General features: G+C 35.2%; 1 protein-coding gene and 1 long non-coding RNA gene across 3 annotated transcripts in view; one reads left to right on the forward strand and one right to left on the reverse strand.

Annotated features, from left to right (window-relative positions):
* Positions 1–26343, reverse strand: part of GLRA3 (glycine receptor alpha 3) — a 195591-nt gene that overhangs the window by 142415 nt on the left and 26833 nt on the right. For both annotated transcript variants that reach the window (XM_032332238.1, XM_032332237.1), the window contains exon 2: positions 7897–8024. In XM_032332238.1, coding sequence (XP_032188129.1) covers positions 7897–8024 — 128 coding nt within the window. The remainder of the gene's footprint in view (positions 1–7896; positions 8025–26343) is intronic.
* LOC116584232 lies at positions 19776–25651 on the forward strand. The gene is made up of 3 exons (XR_004283109.1): positions 19776–19786; positions 25217–25225; positions 25549–25651. It is a non-coding gene; the product is annotated as an uncharacterized LOC116584232 (long non-coding RNA).

Raw genomic sequence — 26343 nt, forward strand, 5'->3', positions numbered from 1 at the left:
GAGATTAAGTCTCTTGTGATCTCTCTCCCTCTTTGGTTTCATCTTGTTTCACTGTCTTTCCCCCTGTGATGCTCTGTCTTGTTTCTCAAATTCCTCATTGCACTGGGGTCATGTGATATTTGTCTCTCTGATTAACTTATTTTGCTTAGGATAATACCCTCCAGTTCCATCCACATCACTGCAAGTGACACGATTCTGTTTGTTTGTTTTAATTAGCTCTCAGAAATTTTTGAAGGTATAAAATAACTTTATTTACTTATTTATATACTTTTTGCAAAGATAGGTTTATTAAAGTGATTAGAAATAATATGGTTCTGTGAATCAATGCTGACTTTCAAAATGAGTTATTTTTCCAGCTTTACTGAGATATCATTGACATACAATATTATTTAAGTTTATGGTGAACACTGTGTTAATTTGATACATATAGATATTGCAATAGGAAAATCACCTTAGCATTTAGCTTACATTTCCATCATGTCACATAATTACTGTTTCTTTTCTGTGGTGAGAACATAGGTGATCTACCTACTCAGCAGATTTTAAATAGCAGTTTGGTAATTTTTAATAATACAGTATTAACTATAAACACAATGCCCTGTATTAGATTCCCAGAATTTATTCAACTTCAAGCTCTTTGCAAAAAGTTAAAAAAATATATATGATTGCAGGAAACAGAGTTCCTGACAGTACTTTAAAACTAAAGCCATCTACAGTTTGGCATCTGAAGGATACCGACCAAAGCCCAGACAACACTCAGCACTCATCTACAGCACAGTTCTGTTCAGGGCAGGAATGTCTCAGATTTCCCTTTCCAGTGAGATAAATAGCAGCAAACCACCTCCTTACACAAATACACACACACACACACACACACACACACACACACACAAAACCAAAGCTTATATCAGTGCCCAGATCGACTCAGTCTTTCCAAAACTACAGAGTATTTCCATCACATATAAGAAAATTAGCAACTTAAAGAGAGTAAAGATGATGAATAAACATAATTGTTCCTGCAGGAAGAAAAGAGAAATCATGGGGGAGAAAAGGAAAACAGAAGAGGTAGAATAAGAGAATTGAGGCATTAAATTAGAAGTCTAGTTAGTGCAAAGGAATCTTATACTACATCCTTTGCAAAAGGCCTAGGGACCATCAGACAGACTAGAACAGATTCTCACCAGAACTAACCAATTTTACTTTTGGAGTCTGCCTCAAAGAAGCACAACTCTGCAGAAGGGCTGTTGAGACAAGGAAGTGCTACTTTTCATCACTAATATTTTTAGACAACTGAATTTCTACCAAGCTCAGGTGCCTGTTTTTTGCTGCTGTTGTAAACAAAACAAACAGCTAAACATATAAAATAGCACCTGCCTAACAACGTGTAATACAAACTCCGTGATGTCACGTTCAAGGAAAATGGTCAGGATAAAGAGGACTGTGAAGATACCAAAACAAAATCAAACAAAACAAAATCTTCCTAAATATTCCAAATGACACCAGGTAAAATATCAAAAAGTCATTTACAGAACAAATCTGAACAATCCTCCCTAAATATAGAGAAAAAGGACAAAAGGGTAAAGGGTATGAGTGGGAGTGTATCAGACACAGATGATGAAAGATCAGAATTTTTTTTTTAGGGAAAGAGCTGTTTTGGGGAATAACACAAAGCAATGCTACCATAAACCATACTTTTTCTTAAACAAAGAAAAACATGCATAGTTAGAAAAAATCTAGGCTACATATAAGGGAGAAAAAATCACAGTAAAATTTTGATTTTTGTTATAATGCTAAATGTCAGTAGACAATGGAACATCTACAAACTTTTCAGCTAGAATTCTGTTGTTCCCTCATTGTTTACATTTATTTTCATGTCAAATGGTTAAACAAGAGATTATTGTGTAATACTATTCCGTGATAAAAAGAAATAAGCTATCCAACCACAAAAGGACATGGAGGATTCTTAAAAGCATATTGCAAATCTGAAAAGTCTTCACACTGTAGGATTCTACCTGTATGACATTCTAGAAAAGACAAAACTCGCACAGTAAAAGATAAGTGGTTGGTAGAGATTTGGGTGGAGAGGAGAGGGAGAGTGACATTCGTAGCTGAAGTACAGGGGATTTTTTAGGGCAGTGAAACTTCTGTATGATACAGTAATGATACTTATATATGGGTAATTCACTTGTCAAAACCCATAAAATGTACAATGCAAAGAGTGAACCTTAAGGTAAACAATGGACTTAAGCTCATAATAATAACACCATCATTATTAACTGTTGATGAAGAGATGTTTGATAGTTAATCAATATTAATTCATCAATTCTTTTTTTTAATATTGGTATTGAGAACCACTAGAATTCATTTATTTATTTTTTAAGATTTTATTTATTCATTTGAGAGAGAAAGAGAGAGGCAGAGCACAAGCAGAGGGAGAGGCAGAGGGAGAAGCAAGCTCCCCATTGGACTGGAAGCCCAATGTGGGACTCAATCCCAGGACCGTGGGATCATGACCTGAGCTGAAGGCAAACACTTAACCCACTTAGCCACCCAAGTGCCCTAATTCATCAATTCTAACTAATATATTGCACTAATGTAAGATGTAAACAATAGAAAAAAACTGTGGCGGATTCAAGGGGAGACATGGGAACTCTTGGTAATTTCCAGTCAATTTTTCTGTAAACCTAAATCATTCTTTAGAAAGTCTAGAAATTAAAAATAAATAAATAAATAAATAAATAAATAGCCAGGGCTCAGAAAATGTGTCTATCAACTTACTCTTGTTCTGAAAATGAGAAAGTGTTTTCTTCTATCTCTGTGTGTATAGAGAGATAGAAATAAAACTTGACAAAAAAAGACAGTGAACTTGAAAACTAAATGAACAGGCAGATGTAAATATAAATTCGAGAAACTGCTGGTTACAGGATTTGGGTTCTTCCCTTCAATCATCTGGAACTCCAAGTGCATAACATGGTTAGGTTGTGTGTTGAGCACTGCCTCTCCAGACTGTGTGTTCAGGCTGTTGTGTGGTGCTTTCTGTCACGTTGCCCTTCCATTTCTGCTTTCTGCTAGATAGGAAGAGTTGGAAAGAGAAAGGATTTCAAACTGCAGGAAAGAAATAGTGTTGCCTGCCTATTATTTTTGTCTTTCAAAATGAAGATAATGGTTCCTATATATACCATTTCTGCTAAGACCAAATTTTATGCAATAATGATTTGTGCAAAACTCTATCCTCTGTTGAAGGATTAACAAGTTTAGTGACAGGTGGAGATTTACTTGCTAACTCTTTTTAGTAGACTCTTAGATTGTTTGTTTGTTTATTGAGGGGGGTGGGAACAGGGAGAAGAAGAGAGAACCTTAAGCAGGCTTCATTCTCAGTGAGGAGGGCTCAATGCCATGACCCTGAGATGATAACCTGAGAGGAAATCAAGACTAAGACGCTTAATCCACCGAGCCACCCAGGCGCCCTCTCAGATAATTCCTAAACCCAGTTGTTGTTATTAAGTGTATTCTTTTTTTTTTTTTTTTTAGATTTTATTTATTTATTTGTCAGAGAGAGAGAGAGTGAGCACAGGCAGACAGAGTGGCAGAGGAAGAAGCAGGCTCCCTTGCGGAGCAAGGAGCCCAATGCGGGACTCGATCCCAGGACGCTGGGATCATGACATGAGTCGAAGGCATCCGCTTAACCAACTGAGCCACCCAGGCGTCCCATTATTAAGTATATTCTTTATATTAGTTCAAGAAATCATTATAGATAACAGAACTAAGATATAACAGAGATTTGGAGTTGTTCTCATACTCAAATTATCCTCAAGGTACAGAGGTTCTTTTGGGGAAAATTGATTCTCATAAAAGTTTAAGATAAGTTACAAGCGTTCTGGAGGGAAAGAGAACAGTTGATTAATTAATGAAGAAGAAATAAAATGTTGGTGAGGTTGGATATTTAAATGTTTTAATTTCTTTCAATATTTATTTTTATAAGTAGCTAATAGTTATATTTAATTTAATTACTAAGATAATTTTTGATGAAGAGACTGTCCTATCTGGGCTTGGTACCAATTTAAAGTGTTTTAAGAGAATCACTTATTTCTACTTTTGTGTGGTATATTTTAATAACCTATTTAGAACATTTAATCTTGAGTGCCTGGGTTGCCCAGTGGGTTAAACATCTGCTTCCAGCTCAGATCATGACCCCAAAGTCTTGGGATCGAGTTCTGCATTGGGCTTCCTGCTCAGTGGGGAGTCTGCTTCTCCCCCTGCCCTTCACCCCACTTGTGCTCTCTCTTTTTCTCAAATAAGTAAATAAAATCTTAAAAAAAAAAAAAAACTTAAACAGGTCAGATTTTTTTTTTAAAGTGTAGGTTGTTTTAGAGAAATGTGACAAAAAATACAAACAAGTATCATAATTTATGTTACAGAAAAATGTCTACATCTAGATTTGTTAAGTTAGCAGTATATGAAAGAACAAAATCAAAATAACATTTTAACAAAGCCAATTGATATTTTTTAATAGTTGTTCCCCACTATGCCCTGCAATATATTTTCCTTTTTGATGTATATATATATTTGTGAAAACAATCAGAAATTTAAAATCAGTATTACAGAAATAATTACATAATAATGTATTTGAGCTGAAATCATTAATATTACTTTTAAATTTTGATATTTTGAAAGGAGAAAATACTATCACATTATTATTATAATTTGTACTTCACTGATTGCTAATGAGATTGAGCGTTCTTACTTATTCTCTGTAAATTGTCTGAGAAGGTCAATACTGAGATTTTATGTTTTTTCTCTTACAAAATTTGTAAATCCCTGAGAGTTTAAACATCCGAGAGGTTTTTCCCAATATTTTTATATTTTGAAAACACTTGCCTATTGCCTAAGAAATTATCCAGGTAAATTTTGTTTATTATTAGTTTTTATTAACATTTTAATCTGTGAAGATGTGAGGACTAAATCTAGTAAGCTATTGTAATATATTGTTACACCTGTTTTGGCCAATTCCCACTCCTATTTTTTTTTTTTTAAGATTTTATTTATTTATTTGACAGAGAGACGGAGATCACAAGTAGGCAGAGAGGCAGGCAGAGAGAGAGAGAAAGATCACAAGTAGGCAGAGAAGCAGGCAGAGAGAGAGGAGGAAGCAGGTTCTCCACTGAGCAGAGAGCCCGATGCGGGACTCGATCCCAGGACCCTGAGATCATGGCCTGAGCAGAAGGCAGAGGCTTAACCCACTGAGCCATGCAGGTGTCCTCCCATTCCTAGTCTTTTAAAAAAATTACTTAATTTTGCTTATTAAAAAAAAAAAAAAACAACCTAGTAGAATATCACACATTACCAGAACACTTTCATCATATTTCTGCCCAATTAACTTTTTTTTTTTTTAAGAGTCATGGTGGGTCCCTATGTACCTGACAATAGAAAGGCTAATCTTCCTCTCTGTCCAATCATCTTCTGATATGTCTTAGATTTAGTTTGCTAATGCCTCCGTACCTCAAAAATACTTAAATTTATTTATATTTCAATATTAAGCAATGAAATGATCATCAAAGGATTATGATGTTATTTTATTCAATAAAATGAAACTGTTGAATATGCTTAATTTGGGGAGGAAGTTGTGAGCTTCCCTGGAGAAAACAACAGTTCACTCTTAGCAAGAGGTCATAAAAAAAAGAGTGTTAGCTAAGAACTAATCCATTAAGGTATTGGTTTTTTAAAAATGACATTATATGTGGTAATCAAATGAGCATCCACTTGCTTTTCTCATATTCAGAGTATAAGATATATTGAAAAACCATAAAGGAGAGAGAAAATCCTCTCCCCTTTCTTTTTGTTCCTTTAAGGACACTGGGAAGTAAATATGGATTTTCCTATTCCCAATTAAAAAAAAAATCTACTAACTTCTAAACTGGCTTTGGTTAGCAGCTAGATTTTCAAAATGTATGTTTATTTAAAGAAAATCTGTACTTATTTTAAGCAAGAACATATATTTTCAGTTTTTTTTCGGGTCTCACACATAAATAGTAATATTAATCACATTTCAGATGGCTCAAAATTTCCTTTGTCCTTTAAATGATTGAAATGATAAAATAAAAGTAAACTTTCCAAAAGAGCAGCAAAGGCACTGGGACAGCTGTTGTGTGGTTAACAACTTATCTGTATTTTTATTAAGATATCCATTGAGTCTGTTTATGTGATTTTTTTTAAGTGCTCACAGATATTTAAAAATAGGATACATTTTCCCCTTTAGTTTTCAGTGAAAACCAAGCAGTACTTCTGAATCATCAAATAGAATCATCATAATGAATCCACTAATGACTGTGTTTACTAATATGACTGAATATTTTTCAAGATCCTTTCAAAGTTAGTTTTAAACTAAAGTTAGGGATACTGCTCTTCCTCAATTTGTAGATGATCTTCATAATGCTGAAATCTCATTTCATTTGTGTATGATAACCCTTAAGCTGTACTAATTTCTCACAGCTTACATTTAGTGTTTTCCTCTTGTGCAGTTAAAAATATTTATGGTCAGAGCACCTGGGTGGCTCAGTCGGTTAACCATCTGACTCTTGATTTCGGCTCAGGGTTATGACATGGAGCCCCACCTTGAGTGAGTCCTGCACTGAGTGTGGAGCCTGCTTAGGATTCTCTCTCTCTTCCTCTCCCTCTGCCCACCCCCCACTCATGCTCTCTCTCTTCTTCTAAAATAAATAAATTAATAAATCTTTAAAAATATATTTATAGCCAAAAAATATAAAAATAAAATAAAAATATGGTCAAAATTCTTAAAAACAAATTAAGAAAAGCAATCTACATGTCAGAATCATTTTGAAATTAAGGCAATTTATAATTTTTTACTTATAAATTATCAACAAATTTTGCTCTTAATTTTTTTCTCCTGCTACCCATTCTTAGTATTTATCAATCCTCTCTAGATAATTCTTAAAACTACTGCTAAGCAATTCTTTTTTCTTTTTTTCTCCCATAAGAACAAATTCAAGAAAAAAATAATTATTGTAGACTACATTGTATTTCCTTTCACCCTAAAGAGTGAAAATAGCTTAACTGAATCTCATGGAAGAGGTCGACATTCTTATCATTTGTATTATTTTCTTTATTGAAATAGAATAACAATCAAGATATATTAAATAAATATTGGCATGGAAGTAGCTTTCTCATCTTTTACCTAGGACATATTGTGGGACATAAGCTCCATATATCCTGTATAAATGTTCTGCTTATCACTACATTAAACAGTAGAGTTAAAAAAAAAAATCCTGAATTGACAATTATACTTTTTCCTATAAATTTAGGCAAAATATTTGGTAGATGGAATAATGTTTTAAGTGTTATCTGTAGCTTTTACTTTTCAGACTCTTTTCCCTGTTCGTAAATTCAGTAACTGATTCTCCACAATATAGAGAGTCTTGCTGTGGGGAATTAAAATATGGTTTATTGCCATCTCCAGAGAAGCTTCCATTCCAGTGAGTAGAAATACATTTAGGAATATATTATAGGAAAATATATTAATTGTCAAAAATATAAAAATAAAACATTTATATATTCATATATGTAGTGAATATATATATAATATATAATATTCATTTTAGGAAACTGTATAAATTTTTTCTAAAGTGAGTCATCATGACAATAAGTACGACAAAGAAAGACAAGGAAATAGTATTGGTCCAAAGAAGACAAATTCTAAGAGTTATTAACATGAGACTAGCTTTTTTTTTTTTCCTTTTAAGACATATCATTGAGTTGTACAGTACTTGAAAGATTACTGGAAATAAGCATTAGAATTTTCAGTGGAATCAATCTGAAAATTTATCTTGCTTAGGCATATTCAAAACACATTTCACACAAAATAATAAGTGGAACAATTACCTTTAAAGTTAGGTCTGATTCTTGCATCATATCCTGACGTCCTCCCCATTAATTTATCCAGAAAGTCAGAAGGTGACATTGGAGCACTTCGAGACCGTGCGCTGTCTGTTTCCTTTGTTGCAACCAAGCTACAAACGAGAGGAACATTCAGATTTTACAAAAAACAACAGCAGGAAGTCTTCCTAATAATTGTCACTACAAATAGAGAATAAAAATGGCAAGCAAATTACCTTTTAAAACAAAAAGGAAAACTTTCTATACTAAGCAGTGAATGTTATCTAATGACAGGTAGGTCTTTATAGATCTACAGTCAGTATTTATAAGGTTTTGTATGTATTCGGCAAAAGGTCAGAGGTCACACTATTTTGTGTTAAGTCTAGAAACCAAGCCATTTCCAAATTAGTAGGCTTTCAAATTTTGTATTTATCCAAACTTGACTTTTAATTGCAAATTTTAGATAGAAGTGTTATTAGTGATTCAGGCGTTAGAAAAGTGAAGTTCAGTTGTGAAATAACGCCTATTGGTTTTATTGAGGGAAAAGCATCACCTTTCAAGTTTTGTGAATTCTTTTCAATGGTAATAAAACTTTTATCCTACAGATTAAACAGTAATGTTCTTTTTTTCAATTAGATGCTTCCTAGATTAGTAACATATCTCGTTAAATTCATTCTGCTTTCACCTTATGTCATTCATCTATAGTACCTTTTGTTCAGATCTAAAATTTTATGCATTAAGATTGAGAAATTACCATCAATGTCGTTACTGCAGGCGATTATACAATGAGAATGTGTGTCCAGGAAAAGTAAGGAGTTACTGCACTTTTCTTTTTTTCATTCAAATGTTTTCTGTTTTATGCAGCGCTCATCCTAGAAACCCACAAATGTCACAACACCCCATCCAAGCTCCTCCTTCACCTAGGCTGTCCACAGAATGCCAGGGCCTGCTTGCCAAGATCAAATAATTCTTTTCATCTATAGAGCTTTGCTCAGGGAAGTACAACAGACTTCCTGAGCACACATGCTGGAAACTGATATATTCAAGCTGATGTTATTTCCTGGAGATTGTCAGTCATCAGAGGCTCCCAGGTCTGTCACTCAACTCAGAGCATTGCCAGGCCCTGAATCTTTGTGGTCACAGCTTGATGTCAGCAGTATCAAATTCCTCCTGCCAGAATTTTTAATAAGTAGTGAAAATGGGTCTTAACAGCTCTCACTGTTGAATTATCTACCACACACAGAGGCACAATTTTAAAATCCAATATCAATCATAATGTGAGAGTGATGTTTCTTAAAGTGGAGGATCTCGGCTAACACCATTCATTAACTGCTGTGCAGTTCTGAAGTCCTATCTAGTTCTGGACATTCTTAGTCACTTCTCAGGCCAGTGGCTCTCTCTCTGTCTTTCATGCTTTCTACCTGACTAGAAGTTTCTCCTCTCTTTATTCTTTTGGTTTTACATTACTTTGTGACATTTTCCTTCTTATTATTACTGGTCAGTTGAACTCCATGCCACCATGATCTCTGGAAAGTTTATTCTAATGTAATGATCATGATAATAATAACAATAACAATATCCGTAATAAACCACTATGTTCTCAATAACTCTAGAACTTTCTCTACCATCTGGTTTTACGTAAAATTCACCTGTCCTCTTAAGCAGCATTTGCTCATTTTCCATAGCCCAAGAACACAGGGCAGAAAGGACTGTCAAAACCCTTATAACTACAGATTGCTGCTTCTAAACCATTCCCTGTATTTCTTTTACAAAACCTTCCTTTCAGTTATCAGAAAATAAGCTTCTACACGCTCCTAACCACAAATAAACCAACTTACCTGGATCTGACCCAGTAACACCCTGTCCTTCATCTCTTAAAAAACAATAGATTGTTATGTATGCTAAACTGACAATCACTCACATTTTGCACTGCATGAGGGTGATTATTCCAGGTTACCCAAGTCTGCCCGACATGCAGTGACATGTCTCCTTACAAGAGAGAGGGAGAGGTCTATTTGATACAGACAGAGGGGCAAGGCACTGTGAACAGAGAGGCAGAAATTAGAGGGATGTGCTCAGCCAACAAACACCAGCAGTCAGGAGAGGCAGGAAAGGGAATTCTCCCCTAGAGGCTCTGGAGGGTGTGTGGTTTTACTCACACCTTGTCTGGGGCCCAGTGAACTGACGTCAGACTTCTGTCCTCTGGAACTGTGGCAGAATAAATCACTGCTGTTTGTGGTAATTTGCTGTAGTAGTCACAGGAAACTAGCACTGGCCTTCCAGTGCATTTTTCATTGAGTGATTCCACTTTTCAACTCCAGAACTGCTCTTTTGTTCTATTTTATAATTTCTATCTCTTTATTTGTATTTTGTATTTGGGGAGATATCATTGTGACATTTAGTTTGTTTTTTGTTTTGTTTTGTTTTCAATGTATTTAAAATAATTGGTTTAGGAGCACCTAGGTGACTCACTCGGTTAAGCGTCTGCCTTCAGCTCAGGTCATGATCCCAGGCTCCTAGGACCAAGCCCCATGACGGGCTCTGTGGGAGGTCTGCTTGTCCTTCTCCCTCTTTCCCTTACCCCTGTTCATGCTCTCTCAAATAAATAAATAAATCTTTTTAAAAAATGAAATAAAATAACTAGATTAAAGTTTGGGGCACCTGGGTGACTCTGTGAGCAAAGAATTTGATTCTTGATTTTGGCTCAGGTCATGATCTCAGGATCATGGGATTGAGCTCTGTGTTCCGCTACATGCTCAGCTTAGAATCTGCTTGTCTCTTTCCCTCTGCTCCTTCCTTAGCTCTCTTTCTATCTCTAAAATAAATGAATAAAATCTTAAAAAAATATAACTGGTTTAAGTCTTTGTCCAGTAATTCCACTATCTTTGCTTTCTCAGGGAGGTTTCTATTGATTGTCCTTTTTTCCCTGTGTATGAATCAGACCTTTTTTCCTTTGAATGTCCTATAATATTTTACTGGAAATGGGACATTTTATATAATACTGTCAATTCTGTAAATAATATTCTCCCTCCTTCCTAAGGTTTGTGGTGGTGGTGGTTGTTGTTGTTTCTTTAATTGGCTAATTGGTTGTTTCTTTAATTCTGAGCTAATTCTGTAAAGTCTACATTCTTTATTGTGTATGACCATGGAACTATCTGTCTGGGTGACTTAGAAATCACCTAATAATTGGACAGGGATTTTCTTAAATTTCTAAAACCAATAAGTCTCCCAGAATTTTCTAGAAGCTCTGTGTTAATGAGGTCACACCTTCAATACTGAGTCAGACAATTGATAACTCTGCCTTTGCCTTTATTTGCCATTTGCACAGGGCTTCAAGGCCGGCCAGTGTTCAGAGCTTAAGATCTTTTCAGGTCTTTCCTGAGCATGCACACAACTCTGTTAGTTTGGTAGGGCTGTCTTAACAGTATCATGGATTAAATGGCTTAAACAACAGAAATTAATTTTCTCACAATTCTAGAGGTCCAAGATCAAGTTGTTGGCACAGCTTATCTCCTCTAATGGCATCCCCTATGGCTTGCCGATGGTCATTTCCTCTCTGTTTCTTTCTCTCCACCTGTCTGTGTCCTGATCTCCTCTTCCAGTCATAGATTAGAACCAGCCCGTATGACCTCATTTTATATTAATTATCTCCAAAGAAAGTTACTTTCTTAGGTATTGGGAGTTAGGATTTCAACATATGAATTTTGAAAGGATGCAACTAGGCCTATAATTCTGGGCATGCTTATAGCCCCATACATATGTGCACTCTTCTAGATACCCAGAAATATGTGCACTTTTCCAAACCTCTATGGGCATACCCGTTCCACTGATTTTCCTTTAAAGCTTTTTAATTAGTCTGTTCCTTGTCCCCACTGTTACTCACTGCATCAGGCACCCAGGAAGTTAAAACATTGTTTCTAAGTGTTTTTGACAAACATTGCCAGGAAAAAGACTTTTCATACTGAGTAAGCTCCAAGTTAGGTCTGAAGCAGTCTTGCAAGTGGAACCTTCCAGAAAACCTCCAGACAGGTCAAATAATGACCTCCAACAATGAGGCTTTAAAGGAATTCAAACTCCTTTCCGCCCACTCCAATAACTTCCAGGTTATTGACTTTTCCTGTAACTGGAAGCCATTGGTTTATGATGCTACCATGCCACCAAGGAAGGAGGACAAGAATAGGACAGTTACAGCCACAAATTCCATTGTTCTTAATGTCTTAATGTCTTTCTTGATTTAATGACTTCATGTATTACTGCAAATCTCTGATTTTTGCCAGAGTTCTGAAAAAGTTGGTTGTCACATTTTTTGGATAGTTTTCTCACTGTTTTTGTGGAGGAGAGGATTTACAGAGGTTTGTAAAACTGAGAGAATTTCACTAACTATAAAATTATAGTGCATTTTTATTATATAAAAATATCCTTTCTCATGTCAAAAGGCACTTAAAAATCTGTTAAATGTTGAAACAATGAATTTGAGTTCTCACAATTTATTAGGTACAAAGTACTGTACTAAGAAGCTGAAGTATGTAGAACACAAATGTGAATCTTTAAAGTATTCACAGTTCAGTAAATTACTCTGTCTCCGTCCTTTTGAAGTCTACAGAGAATCCCTGAGAAGTATCTGTGAGCAGGAACTGGAAAGTGAGGCTACAGTGAAGAGCATGATTGGCTGGCTGGCTCCCTTCTTTGTACCACTTTAAGCAAAATCTTCATGTTTCGTAACAGAGATTCACAACCAAGTTTTGCAGAATGATTCCTATAAAAAATGAGAAAATTTGAGCCAAGAAATATTCCAATTTTCTTTACTAGTTATATTCCTTTCCATGACACAGAACCATCCAAGCACTTAGAGACGGTTGATTTTATTTCTAAAGATTCACAATGTTGAATCAGAAGGAATTATTGCCAACAAAACGACATGGAGTAATTGGCTAAAAAAATACCTACATCATTTATCCCTTCCTTTTCTGAAAATGTTAAAGGCGATGCATAAGGGAAGACTTCCTATCACCTACGATTCCTGCTCTGGCATATTTTTAAAAAGGATTTATTCATTTATTTATTTGAGAGAGACAGCATAGCGGGGAGAAGAGAAGAGGAAGAGGGAGACAGAGAATCCTCAAACAGACTCCCCACTGAGCGTGGTATGCAAGGTGGGGCTCCACCCCAAGACCCTGAGATCATGACATGGGCAGAAATCAAGAGTCAGCCTCTTAACCAACGGAGCCATCCAGGCACCCCTCTGCTCTGGCATATTAATCCTAGAACTTTCTTCCTAATACAATAATATCTGAGGCTTGCACCATGTGAACATTAGTAGGTTATCTTATGAGAAGTATTGAAAAGAGTCACTGAAGAGAGCTTTTGGTAATAAAGCATATAAAGCTTTCTAATCTGGAATCTTTCTCTCATTTTTAAATATTCAACATCATCATCTGTACCAACATATTGAGGATCAATAAAACTATCATGTTTATAGCAAGTTACTAAGGTCCTTAGCAAATTACTCATGATCACTATTTTTGAAACAAATAGCTTTGAATTTTTTAGAAGTTTTTATTTATGAATGTCTCAAATCTGTTAATTCGTCTGCCTCCCATACTTGGCTCTTCTTTTCTTTACTGCATCAAGTACTTTATTTATTAGTTATACTCTTTACTATTTACCCTTACCTATTCCTAACTACTCTTAACTATTTAGTATTAACTCTTCTTGGAAACTGTGTGCGGACTCATATGCATTCTCATTAACGGACATTTGTCTCTGTTATGTAATTTATATATTCTTATTTGTAGAAAGACATACTACTTGAAAGTTCAGAGACTTCAATTTCTGAAGAAATTCTGGCAGAAACATTTTTCTTTTTTTTTTTTCTTAAGAATTAAAATAAACATCACAATGTGGGGCTCTTGGGAGGCTCAGTGAGTTAAGCATCAACTCTTGGTTTTGGTTTAAGTTATGCTCTTGGCTCCATTCTCAGCACAGAGTCTGCTTAGGATTCACTCTCTCCTCTCCCTCTGTCCCCTCCTCACCCTGCTCATACCCTCTTTCCTTCTCTCTCTAAAAATAAATCAAAATTCATCGAAAAGATGTCCTTTTCCTTCCTCTTTTCTCCCCTTTGTCTCTTTCTCACTGAGACAGGAAAATAAAATACATGCACTTTTAAAGGATAGAAATAACCACTAAATATGGGTGCTTCTAAGATAAATTTAGAATATTTGCCAATAACTATTTACCTCTGCTAAATTCATCTTAAAATTGAGAGAATATATGAAAGATTTAGCTGGGCAACATAAACAGGGTTTGAGACAAGTCTTGGCACATGGGGCCACAAATCTCGATGCATCTATTTTCTTGAATTGATTTGCACAGAAGGAAAGGTGACTTGTAGAGAATAAATCAGTGCCCAGATTCCTGAGGCAGAGAAGGTTTAGGGTATGATGGAGAAAAACAGTTTACTTTGTAGTTTATAGCTCCACAACCAGTCTTGCAGGACTATAATGCTTTGTGAAGAAAGTGTTCACAGTTATTATTTGGAACTTTGTGAGTTTTAGAAATATAAGTAATTGATATTTGTTCAAAAGGCAAAACACAGAATTGAAGGGATGTGCATACTTCCCATTTCTTTATGGCTTTGGTCTCATTAAGAGAACTAAAGAAAAACTGGGACATCTAGGAATATGTGAAGTTTTTGAGTATTTCACATGAAAGCATTCTGCCTTGGAAAAGGAATCATTTTTTTTGCCATGAAGACACATGCAGTGAAGCGGGCTTTAAGTTGATAGTTTGATGACACTAATTATTGAAAAAGAGAGACCATAGTAGAATATAAAAGAACTATTCTAGAATACCTCTGGAGACTTGGAAACGTAACTAAAAGTTAACAAGGCACTAGGATCTTGATTCTTGCTACTGTGAGCAATACGACAGTCAAATATCATTATCTTTTTAAAGTGATCTCATTTCTGAACTCATATCTGCAGTTTGATGGAGCCTAGACTACTTTAATTTATAATAAATATGATAAATATGATAGCTGCTTCCTGATCTCTTAGGCACCTATACATGATATCATTTAATTCTCATAATGATGTTGGTAGTTAGGTATTATAACCTATGTATTGCAGGTGGAGAAATTAACATATGGAGAGGTTTATTACTAAGCCACTTAACATCAAATGTATAAACCAGCATTTTATTTATTAATTTTATCTTTTTTAAAGATTTTATTTATTATTTATTTGACAGAGATACAAGTAGACAGAGAGGCAGGCAGAGAGAGAGGGAGGAGCAGGCTCCCTGCTGAGCAGAGAGTCTGATGCAGGCCTGGATCCCAGGACCCAAGGATCACGACCTGAGCCAAAGGCAGAGGCTTTAATCCACTGAGACACCCAGGTGCCCCCTAAACCAGCATTTTAAACAAATGGAATTTTATACTGAAAACAACTAGACAAGTTTAAAACAAATCTGTGCATTGAAGAGCTAAAAACACAATGGAAAATAACATGGCTGTGACTGACGTAAGATAAAGGAAATTCATAGGAGGGAGCCAAATATTTAGAGCTGCATTTCTCTTGGGGATGGGGTGGGGTGGGTAATTAACTTGAGTCGTAGCCGAGTGTTTTACAATTTGTGTACAAGTTTTGAAAGCTTTATGGACTTAGTGGGACAAAAACTGTATTCGAGGACTCATCCAAAGGGTGAACTCCTACTAGTGGCTTTAAGATCTCAAAGAGTTTTGTGTAAGAATGAACCAGAAATGTAGAGGCCTGCAAGAGAATAGGCATAACTTAGAATCATCTCAATTTCTGAAACTGGAATGAAAGAATCACAGATTCCTGGCCACCCAACTTTCTAATAAGAGCACACCTAAATCAAACTCCTGTTCCCACACACACACTTGTTCTTTTTCATTCTTTTCAAACCTGGCTAATGGTAACTCCATCTTTCCATTTCTTGGGAAGAAAATCTTTTATAATCCTGACTCCTCTTTTTACACATATCATGTCAATCCGCTTGGCCCTACCTTCTAATTTAGATCTGTAATCCAATAACATCTCACCATGTTCTCCTCAGCACCTCTGATACAACCTACCACTATACGTTACCTTTGCCTGGAATGCTCATTGGTCCTATTTTTATCTAATTAATTTCTACTTATCTTTATGATCAAGGTTTAAGTATCATTTTCTCAAGAAATCTTAACACTTCTCTCTGATTTTATAAAATCCTGTTAAATATTTCCCACATTTGTGCTCCTCATTAGTAGTACTTCTCACAATTCCAAGTGTCATTTTAGTAGAATTAATCAATCAATGTCTATCTTCTACTTTGTAAGATCTACTACGTAAACAAACATGATTGTTCCAATTGTTTTAATAGACCCAGAAGAAATCCAGAGCATCCAGAGTAACAACTGAATAAATATTTTTGAAACAAATTAACTAGATATAATGATGGAGATGTCAAACATCAGACTATGACCCTCCAACTCTAGCAGTAATCATGCTTAAAGTATATGTTTAACACAAAAGAAGATCCAACTTTCTCTCCTTCTATCCTTCTATCCAGTTTAGAAGTGATGCTAATAAATAACCAAGGACAATCTTAGAACAAGTATTCAGAAATAGGAACAAATCAAGATACAGAAATCTGCAAGAGGAACTTAAATCATCAAATCATTAAAACTGTCATTTGATAGTAGAACTGGAAAGTTGTAAATTAGAATGTCATGGGGATATTACAATGGTGTCCACTTTCAGTGCTTACATAAATGAGTACTTTTTAGGGTCTATGGTGTCTATGTTCAATGCTTGCTAGTTGTTAGTGATAATAATATATTGTTTGTGTTTGTATATGAAGGGTTAATACAGGGTTATAGGAAAGGGATAGGATGAAGAAGGAAGACCTCATTTAATAGTAAAAATAGAAACAGGATTAGATAGTGCAGTCATTTGAAATTTCTTTAATCTTTATACAATCTTTTTTATCTACAATATTCATTTTTTATCATAAAATCACTCATTTTACTCAATACTGGTAGAATATTGTACTCAAAATTTATGATAATTGTTATAACTTCTATGAAAACTTCTGTTATAACTTCTATATAAACTGTCTATCCTCATGAGTAGTGCCGTATTTCTTCATAGTTTTGGCTTTAGCTTATTTCAACTGAAAGAACTAAAAGGGCATAACACAGCTAATTAACTCACTGATTTGTAGCTTCTTAATGACTTATTTATTTTAAAGAAAACTAATTAAGTGTTTCAGATACATTGGAAATTACTTAGAATAGACTTAATGATTTCTGTTATGTGTTCAGTGCACAAGATAATTAAATGGAAGTCATCATGGTACAATGGTTGAATTTCCAGATGGAAAACAAGGAGGCTTATATTTTTTTCCAGTTTTGTCATTAACTAGTTGTTTTGCTTTAGCAAGACAGATATTCTTTTACCAGTATTAAAATGGATACTTAAAGTGGCACACATTTTTCATAGATAAGTTTACTAAAAGAAATGATAAGATATATATATACACACACACATATACATATGTGTGTGTGTGTGTATGTGTATAAATTTTTTTGAGAAATACCAACTCCTTATGCTAATGTTTACATTTGATACTGTGACTCCTTTGGTCAGGGCTATTTTTAAGTGAAATAGAGAGAAATTCACTAATTCACTAAACATAATTTATATAAAAGGGCTCCGGATGGTTGTAATTGTATTCCATGATACTCAAGTATAGAAAGCTTCAGGCAAGCTTCAGGAAAGACTGAGCAGCATAGAAGAAAAAAACTGATTGATCCATCCCAGTTCATGGATTCAACTTATGGTTGAAACCACTTTAGCTAAAGAGGTTCCAAGTCAACATTGTCAATGTATAGTTGTAAGTGACTTAACTGACATACTAGTTTGCTGCTTAAATAATAACTTTTCATTCAGAACATTAAGTCTTTCAGACTGTAACTACTGAGTGAATATTTGAAGCAAATTTGGGTTTATATCATTTCCTGTTCAGTAGTTTGGTTTCGGTTTTGACATTCCAGCCAAATTCTAAGTAATTCAAAAGAAATCTATCAATTTATGTAAAATTTAGTGAAAATTTCTAAGAGGAGGGACTGATAAAATAGTAGTCCAGAATTTCTCACAGGAAAAGACTGAATGGATAGATACAAGAGAAAATACTTCTGAACTTGTGGTGTCATGGAATGTTACAGAGACTAAAAGAATATTAGTGTGTCCGGAATAGAGCTAGAGAGTTAATATTAATATCAAATGAGGCTGGGGACCTGTAGGTACCAGATCATGCACTGCTTTATAGATAATACATGGACTTTTGTCCAAAGCCCCATTTGGAAACAATCCCAGTGGTCAAGGTGAGAGCTGAGGATAATTTCAGTAATTAAATAGCCATGGAGTTGGAGAAGAGTAGAAGAATCTAAGAGATATCCACAAAATCCACAAAATTTAGTGATGATTTGGAACTGAATGTGAATAAGGGGAACATCTCAAGCATAACTATGATGATTTTAAAAATACTAATTCAACTTTTTTTTGACATTCCTCATTTCGAAGAGTAGAGCCCAGTTTTTCTCCTGTTGAAAGTGACTTGATGATGGTGCATGCATTCTGTATTTAGATCATAAAAGACATTGCAATTTCTATCTAGCTCTCTTTTGGATCACTCACTTCTCCCAGCCACTCAAATAGCTACATGGAAGAAATTGAGGGCTTCCATCAAGAGAATTCACCAAATTATCAATCATTTGACTGAGCCACCTTGAAATCAGATTCTCTACCCCAGTCAAGCCTTCATACCACTGCAGCCTTGGCTTACATCTTGACAATAACCCAATGAAAGATCCAACTTAAGTTATTCCTAAATTTCTGACCCACAGAAACTTTGAGGTTAATAAATATTTATTGTCATTTTAAGTTACTAAATTTTAAGATAATGTGGTATGCAGTAATAGGTAAGTCATATATTGATTCAGCTTTCTGACTTGAGCAACTATATGTAAGAATATACCATTTCCTGATATAGGACAAAGTGAAAGGAGAACTAGGTTTGACAGTTATAACAATGTGCTCAATTTTGGAGCTGTTGGATTAAAGGATGTTTTGAAATATCTAGGAGAGACTTATCTACTATGAAATGTTCTCTGTATTGAGAAACAAAAATTTGCAATGATATTTTACTGGATGATTTCTTTGAAAAACTTTAATAAGCATGCTGGCTCCTACAGGCTTTCATGCTGGCTATTCTTTCTGCCTAGAACAATATTCTCTGAATAGCTGCATTAATTGCTCCCTCACCATCTCCATGCCCTCACCCAAATGACACTTTCTCAAAAGGTCTAATTGAATTACTTAGCTAAAGATGGGTCACATTTTCTCTGTGTTGCATTTTCTCTCTTTTCTTTCTGTTTTACTTTTCTCCATAAAACTTATTATTATCTGAAATATTATTTATTTTACTTTATTTTGATATTTTTCTATTTATTTGATATTTTTCTAAGAGATAACTTCATAAGAGCAGGAAATTTAGTGTTTACTGCTGCATTCTTGATACTTGGAACATTGATTGGCAAATAGGACATTAAGTAAACATTTTGGAATAAATGAATAAATAGTACTTGAAATATGTCACTAGAGGGATAAGTAATATGTATTTTTAAACCAAGAAAATCCTATGTGATAATTAAAATATGTTGATATGGAACTCAACAAACTTACAATAAATCATATAGTAATTATTATTATTATTTTATTTTCACAGAAGTTAGATCTTCAAGAGAGTAGTTCAAGTAAGGATATGTTTTCCCAATGATGCTATCTGACAAATTCAGTGTTCAATTTTTTCAACTTTGGTGTAGCTCCAGAGAGTAGTAAAACTATCTTTTATTTGATTTAGAGGATCACTGTCTTTTTGGAAAGCAGAGCACATAGACTCTTTGTCTGGATGAAACTTCATATTTCCTCTTGGACTAAAAATGTCTTCCTTAAAGATTATGTGAAAACTATAGCAAAGACTTTTCCTGAAGTTTATAGTTCAAGTTCTTATCCCATGTAAATATTTTTGATAAAATCGTTTTTTTAATCTGAGAAATTTAATGTTGTTATTTAGGCATTTACAATAATTAAGTTTAAAATTATAAACTTTAATCTGTAGCTGTATGCAAATATGTCATTAGACCAGTAGCTGCATGCATAAGCCTTTCAGCAAAACTATGTTTCATTCCTGCAAACAACAATAGAAACAAGTTTTTAAGATCTAAGAATAAACTAAGCAAAAAAATTCAAAATTTTGATGGATGAATAAAATAAACAGATTGTCAAGACAAGGCAAAAAAAAAATTGTTCTCCAAGATTTTATTTCATATATACAACATATGAATGTATGTATGTATTAAGTATATATGCATATATATGTAAGTATATATACACATTTATATAGACATATATTTATTTATATAGACACACATATCCTTGTATTCATTTAGTTGTGTATACACAGTAAAAAACAGTTACCTAAAACTCTGAATGCAGTAAAAGAAAATACCAACAAAGTCTCTATAACCAAGGAGTTTAAGTTATGATAGAAGAAACACACAATAAATAACAAAAAAAGTAAGTAATAAAGATAATTAGATATTGTTCTATATTCTCAGAAGAAAATAGCCAAGATGATGAAAGAGAAAATAATGAGAGAAGCCATGCAGAATGGATGGTCACTTAAGACTTGCTAAGGAATTGAGATGCAAGCTGAGTGTGGAGCAGAGGGAGGAGTGTTCAGGTAGAGGGAATAGCTACTTCAGACTAGTGGTCAATAATCAGTCAATAATCTTTTGGCAAATGACATAAACTCGATCTCTTATTGCACAACATAAATATAAACAAATTTCAAATGAACTAAAGTTCTAAAATGTAAGCATATAAATATTTTAAAAATAGTTTAACAGCATTATTTCCTTCCCTTTCCCTTTAATGGACTTTGCAAAGTCCATTAAACTAATACCAAAGGACAAAGGAAGTATAAGCTGTAACTAAACAACATAAAAGGATATATCAGCAAATTAGAAATTCTTATAAGTTCTGGAAGATAAAAAGAGGAAATAATAGAGGTATGTGAAGGGGATTGGAGAATTCTTAGGAATGGATAAAAACAAGTGTTTGCAAAGTGAATGAGCTAACCAAATTCAACAGAGACTGAACTAATAGAGAACTATGTCTAGGCCATTGTTGTAAAACTGCTTAATATTAAGAATTAAGAGAAGATCCTGAAAGGTTTTGAAAGAAAAAGGAAAATAGAAAATTAGTTCAGACTGGCTTTTGGGTTTTAAATGGACATTTGTACATGTTACAAAACATCAAGAAAAAGCCTTCAAAGTTCTGGGTAAAAATTATTTTTATTTCATATTTTCAATTCAGCATTTCAGCCAATATGTAAGTCAAGTGGGCAGTAATAAAGCAGCCACAAAATACAAGGAATTGAATCGCTTACCTGCTATTAATAGCTTAATAGCTTAATGCTCTCCTGGGAAAATCATTCAGAACATACTGCAGCAAAATGAGGCAGCAAACCAAGAAACAAAGTCCTAGAAGGACCTGATACAACTTAGAAAGTAGTAAGTAATTTCCTCAGATGAGGTCTATGCAGAAGGCCTCAACAAACAAACAATAGAACTTTGCTCAGAAGAAGGAATTCAAAGAAGACCATTTTGGTATGGGGTGTAGGGAGGTTTGGAATAAGCACATAGACAAAACCATAGGAACAAAATATAAAACAGTGATGACATAGGATGTTATTCAGATGTATGGAAATGATCATCAGAATAGGAAAGACACATTAACATTTAAAAATGGTTGCTCTCCAGAAAGACAACTAAGTGTGAAGAAGATGGGATTGGGAAATGCTGTGAACAATATCAGAGCTCTCTATACCATAAAATTTTAAAAATTTATATGAAAATTCTACTTTGAAAATAATGTAAAGGGTTAGAAATATATAAACAGGCAGAGGCAGAAGGAGAAGTAAGCTCCTGCTGAGTAAGGACCTCATTCAGGATTCGATCCCAGGACCCTGGGATCATGACTTAAGCTGAAATCAGATACTTAATGGACTGAGCCTTCCAGACATCCCTTTTTCTCTTTATTAAATGTTTCTTGAAAATGCACAACATGTCAATCATTGTTATGAGGGTTTTGGATTCAGCAGGAAAAAACAAAAACAAAAACAAAACAAAACAAAACAAAACTAAAACCCCTGATCTAAGTGAGTTTACTTTCTAGCAGAAGGGAATATAATAAACAAGAAATGTAACAGATTACTAAGTTACATACTATTTTAAAAATAAAGAAAAAAAATTTTTTTTTTTTAAAGCACAGAAAAGGATGATCCAGAATGATAGGATATTGGGGAGACACTGTTAAGGTTTTAAATAAACTATTCATTAAGAAGGTAATACTTTATCAAGACATTAAAGAAAGCCAGGGAGTTGACTACCTCAGTATCTAAGGGAAGAGTATTTACTCCAAGAAGACAAAACAGTAAGGGCAAAGGCTCTAAGTCAGGAGCATGATTGATGTATTCACAGAACAAAAAGAACTAGAGCAGAGTTAGCAGGCAGGATAATAGTGAGAAATTAGATCAAAGCCTTAGATGGAACACCAAATCATGTAGGGATACAAAAGCCTTTATATGAAATTTGGCTTTTACTCTTGAGTGAAGCGAACAATTTTAAGACATTGAGTAGAAACATGGCATGGTCCGCCTTTCTTTTATAAAAAATCACGAGCCATGACTAATCTGTTCGATAGGTACTAGACTGGGGCTGGGATGGTTGAAAAAGACTAGTCAGATTATTGTTAGAGCCCAGGTAGTGGTGGCTCAGACCAAGCTGTCACATTGGAAGTGATAAGATGTGATCATATTTTGGATGCATTTTGAAGCTTGAGACAAGATGATTTTCTGACTGATTAGATGGAAAAAGAGAGTGATCAAGGATCAGTCTATGTTTTTTGGCCTAAGTAACGGGAGGATAAATTCACTATTAACCAAAAAGGGGGAATTGTGAGTAGATTAGATTTAGGGAGACGGGTTTGGGGCATGTGCAACTTGAGATGTCTATTTGACATCCAAGATGCTGAGTAGGTATGCAGTTAGTTCTATGGGTGTAGAGTTTGAGGAAGGAAATCTTTTTATTGGTTAAGGCATAAATTTGGAAAACCTTATAGATAAGTAGATGACATTTGAGGTCTTGAGACTAGAGCATATCACCAAGGACATACATACAGATAGAAAGAGAGGAGAGAAGAAAACAGCAAAGCCAAGTGGGAAGAACTGCCAGGGGAGTCACAAGAAAACTGGTGGAATGTGGTTCCAGAAGCCAGTTAGAGTAACTATATCAAGGAAGAAGGAATGATCAAACATTAAACGTCACTAATTGATCAAGTAAGTTGAGGACGGAGAATCAGCCATTTTATTTTGCTAGGTGGATGTCAACAGTGACTTTGACAAGTGCAGTTTTAAGGAATTGGTAGAGGTGAAAACCTGGTCGGATGGGTTCGAGAGAGAAGTACAGAGAAATTGTAACAGTAAGTATGGCACTAATGGACAGATCATTGAAGTAATGTGTCAGTATTAAATACTAATGAATGAATATTTGTGCACAGTTGGTGGAAGTACAAATTGTGATAGCCAATATTTCTTGAAATTTTAAAAATGGAATCACCATATGATCCAGTAATTCTACTAATGAGTACCTGGCTCCCAAAAAGAAAAACACTAATTCAAGAAGATATATGCATCCCTGTGTTTGTTGCAGCATTATTTACAACAGCCAAAATATGGAAGTAATCCCAATGTCCATTAATAGATAAATAAAGAAGATACTGTATATGTATAAACAATGGATTTTTTTATGGACTCAGCCATAAAAAAGAATGAGGTTTTGCCATTTGCTACAATATGGATGGACCTAGAAGTTATAATGCCATGTGAAAAAAATGTCAGACATAAAAGACAAATATCATTTGACTTCACTCGTATGTGGAATTTAAGAAACAAAACAAAAAAGAGAAACCAGAGTCAGACTCTTAACTATAGAGAACAAACTGATGGTTACCAGAGGGTACCTAGGACAGGGGATGGGTATAATAGGTGAAGGACATTAAAAGTACACTTACATTGATGAACACTGAATAATATAGAGAAATGTTGAATGATTATATTATATTAGGATATATCCTGAAACATAGAACACAGTATATTAACTACAATTCAGTAAATAAATAAATAAACTGATGGGGAAAATTATGCATGACAAGGAGCACTATAACAACTTAAAGCAGATACCTAACCAAGCATTAATATCTTCATTATAGAAGAGACTCCAAAAAATTATTTAGAAAAAGGTAACCCAATGGAAGAATGAGCAAAGCATTTAAATATGTAATTTCTAGAAAAAGAAATAGAAGGGCACATTTAATATAAAAGAGGATGCTCAAAGTGAGAAATAATCAGGCAATGTCTATTTATTTATTTATTTGTCTATTTATTTATTTAGAGAGGGAGAGAGATGGGTGAAGCAGGACAGAAGGAGAGGGAGAGAGAGAATCCCAAGTAGGCTCCACACCCAACGCATAGGCCAGCTTGGGGCACAATCTCATTACCCTATGAGGTCATGACCGGAGTCTAAATCAAGAATGGACATTTAACTGTTTGAGTTCCCAGGCACTCTACGAGTTCATTTAAGAGACTAAATACCATTATAATTGACCAAATTCAAAAGTTTAACAATATCAAAAATTGATGAGTTTATGGGTAAAAGTTACTTTATAAATTATAAGCAATTTATAAAATGAAGAATAGCATATATAGCCATTTTAAAGGGGAATTTCATGGTCTATATTTATTTTTATTTTTTTAAAGATTTTATTTATTTATTTGAGAGAGATACAGTGAGAAAGCATGAGAGGGGAGAAGGTCAGAGAGAAAAGCAGACTCCCCATGGAGCAGGGAACCCAAAGTGGGACTCGATCCCAGGACTCTGAGATTATGACCTGAACTGGAGGCAGTTACACAACCAACCGAGTCACTCAGGCGCCCTCATGGTCTATATTTAAATTATTAAGACATCTTCCTTATGATGCAGCATTATGTAATGTAAAATTGGTTATATTAATAAAATTAGAAAATGAGAGACTAAAGCAAGATGGCAGAGGAGTAGCAGACTGAAACAGCATTAGGTCCAGGAGTTCAGCTAAATAGTTATCAAATCATTCCAAACACCTACAAACTCAACAGGAGATAGAAGAGAAGAGTAGTAGCAATTCTCAGAAGAGAAAATCAACCACTTTCTGGAAGGTAGGATGCACGGAGAAGTGGAATCCAAAGTGATGGGAAAATAGACTGTGGGGGGGAGGGGCCAGCTCCTGGCAAGTGGTAGAGCAGTGGAGCACAAAATCAGAACTTTTAGATGTCTGTTCCTCTGAGGGATGTCACTCCAGAGGCCAAGCAGGGGTGGAGCCCTCATGGGGACAGTGTAGTCTGAGGACCCACAGGGTCACAGAAAGCCTGGGAATGTCTGAGTGTGGCAGAGCTGCCAGGTATCAGAGCAGAAGCCAGCTACAAAAATGGAACCAGGAAGTGAGCTCTCAGTTCAGGGTTACCTTAAGCCATGATCCAAGGCTCAGTCGGGCCACCACTCTTCAAGCAGGAACCCCACAATAGGCAGACCTGGGGAGACCCCCTCCTTTCTCCTCTGGGTGCAGGAGCATGTGGCAGGAATCTGTTGGGTTTGGAGACTCCAAATGGGGCCATACACCAGAGATAGAAATGCTCAGGTCACAGGCTGGGTGAGCTCAGAGTGCAGTTGGAGACCAGGGAGATGGGAGAGATTGACTGCTTTTCTCTTAGGGCTCACTGAGGAGTGGGACCCCAAGCTCTCAGCTTCTCTGGGTTAAAGACTGGGAGGCTGCCATTTTCATGGGAACAAAGCTCCCGAGAGCAAACCAGAGCAGATTATTTAGACTGTCCCCTGGCAAGGGTAGTAAAATTCTGTCTAGGGCAAAGACATTAAAGAATCACAGCAACAGGGACACCTGGGTGGCTCAGTTGGTTAAGCAGCTGCCTTCAGCTCAGGTCATGATCCCAGCATCCTGGGATCGAGTCCCACATCAGGCTCCTTGCTCAGCAGGGAGCCTGCCTCTCCCTCTGCCTCTGCCTGACATTCTGTCTGCCTGTGCTCGATCTCTCTCCCTCTCTTAAAAAAAAAAAAAAAATGAATCACAGCAACAGGTCCCACCCCGAAGATCAGCAAAATAGCCGGCAAAGACTAAGTTCTCTGATTAATGAGAACTGTGGAACTCCAGAGCTAGGGGAATACAATGCATAGAATTCACGGCATTTTTCCCATGATCCTTTAGTATTGCAAAACTA

The sequence above is a fragment of the Mustela erminea genome, chromosome 2 (genome assembly GCF_009829155.1).
Source record: "Mustela erminea isolate mMusErm1 chromosome 2, mMusErm1.Pri, whole genome shotgun sequence".
Taxonomy (NCBI): domain Eukaryota; kingdom Metazoa; phylum Chordata; class Mammalia; order Carnivora; family Mustelidae; genus Mustela; species Mustela erminea.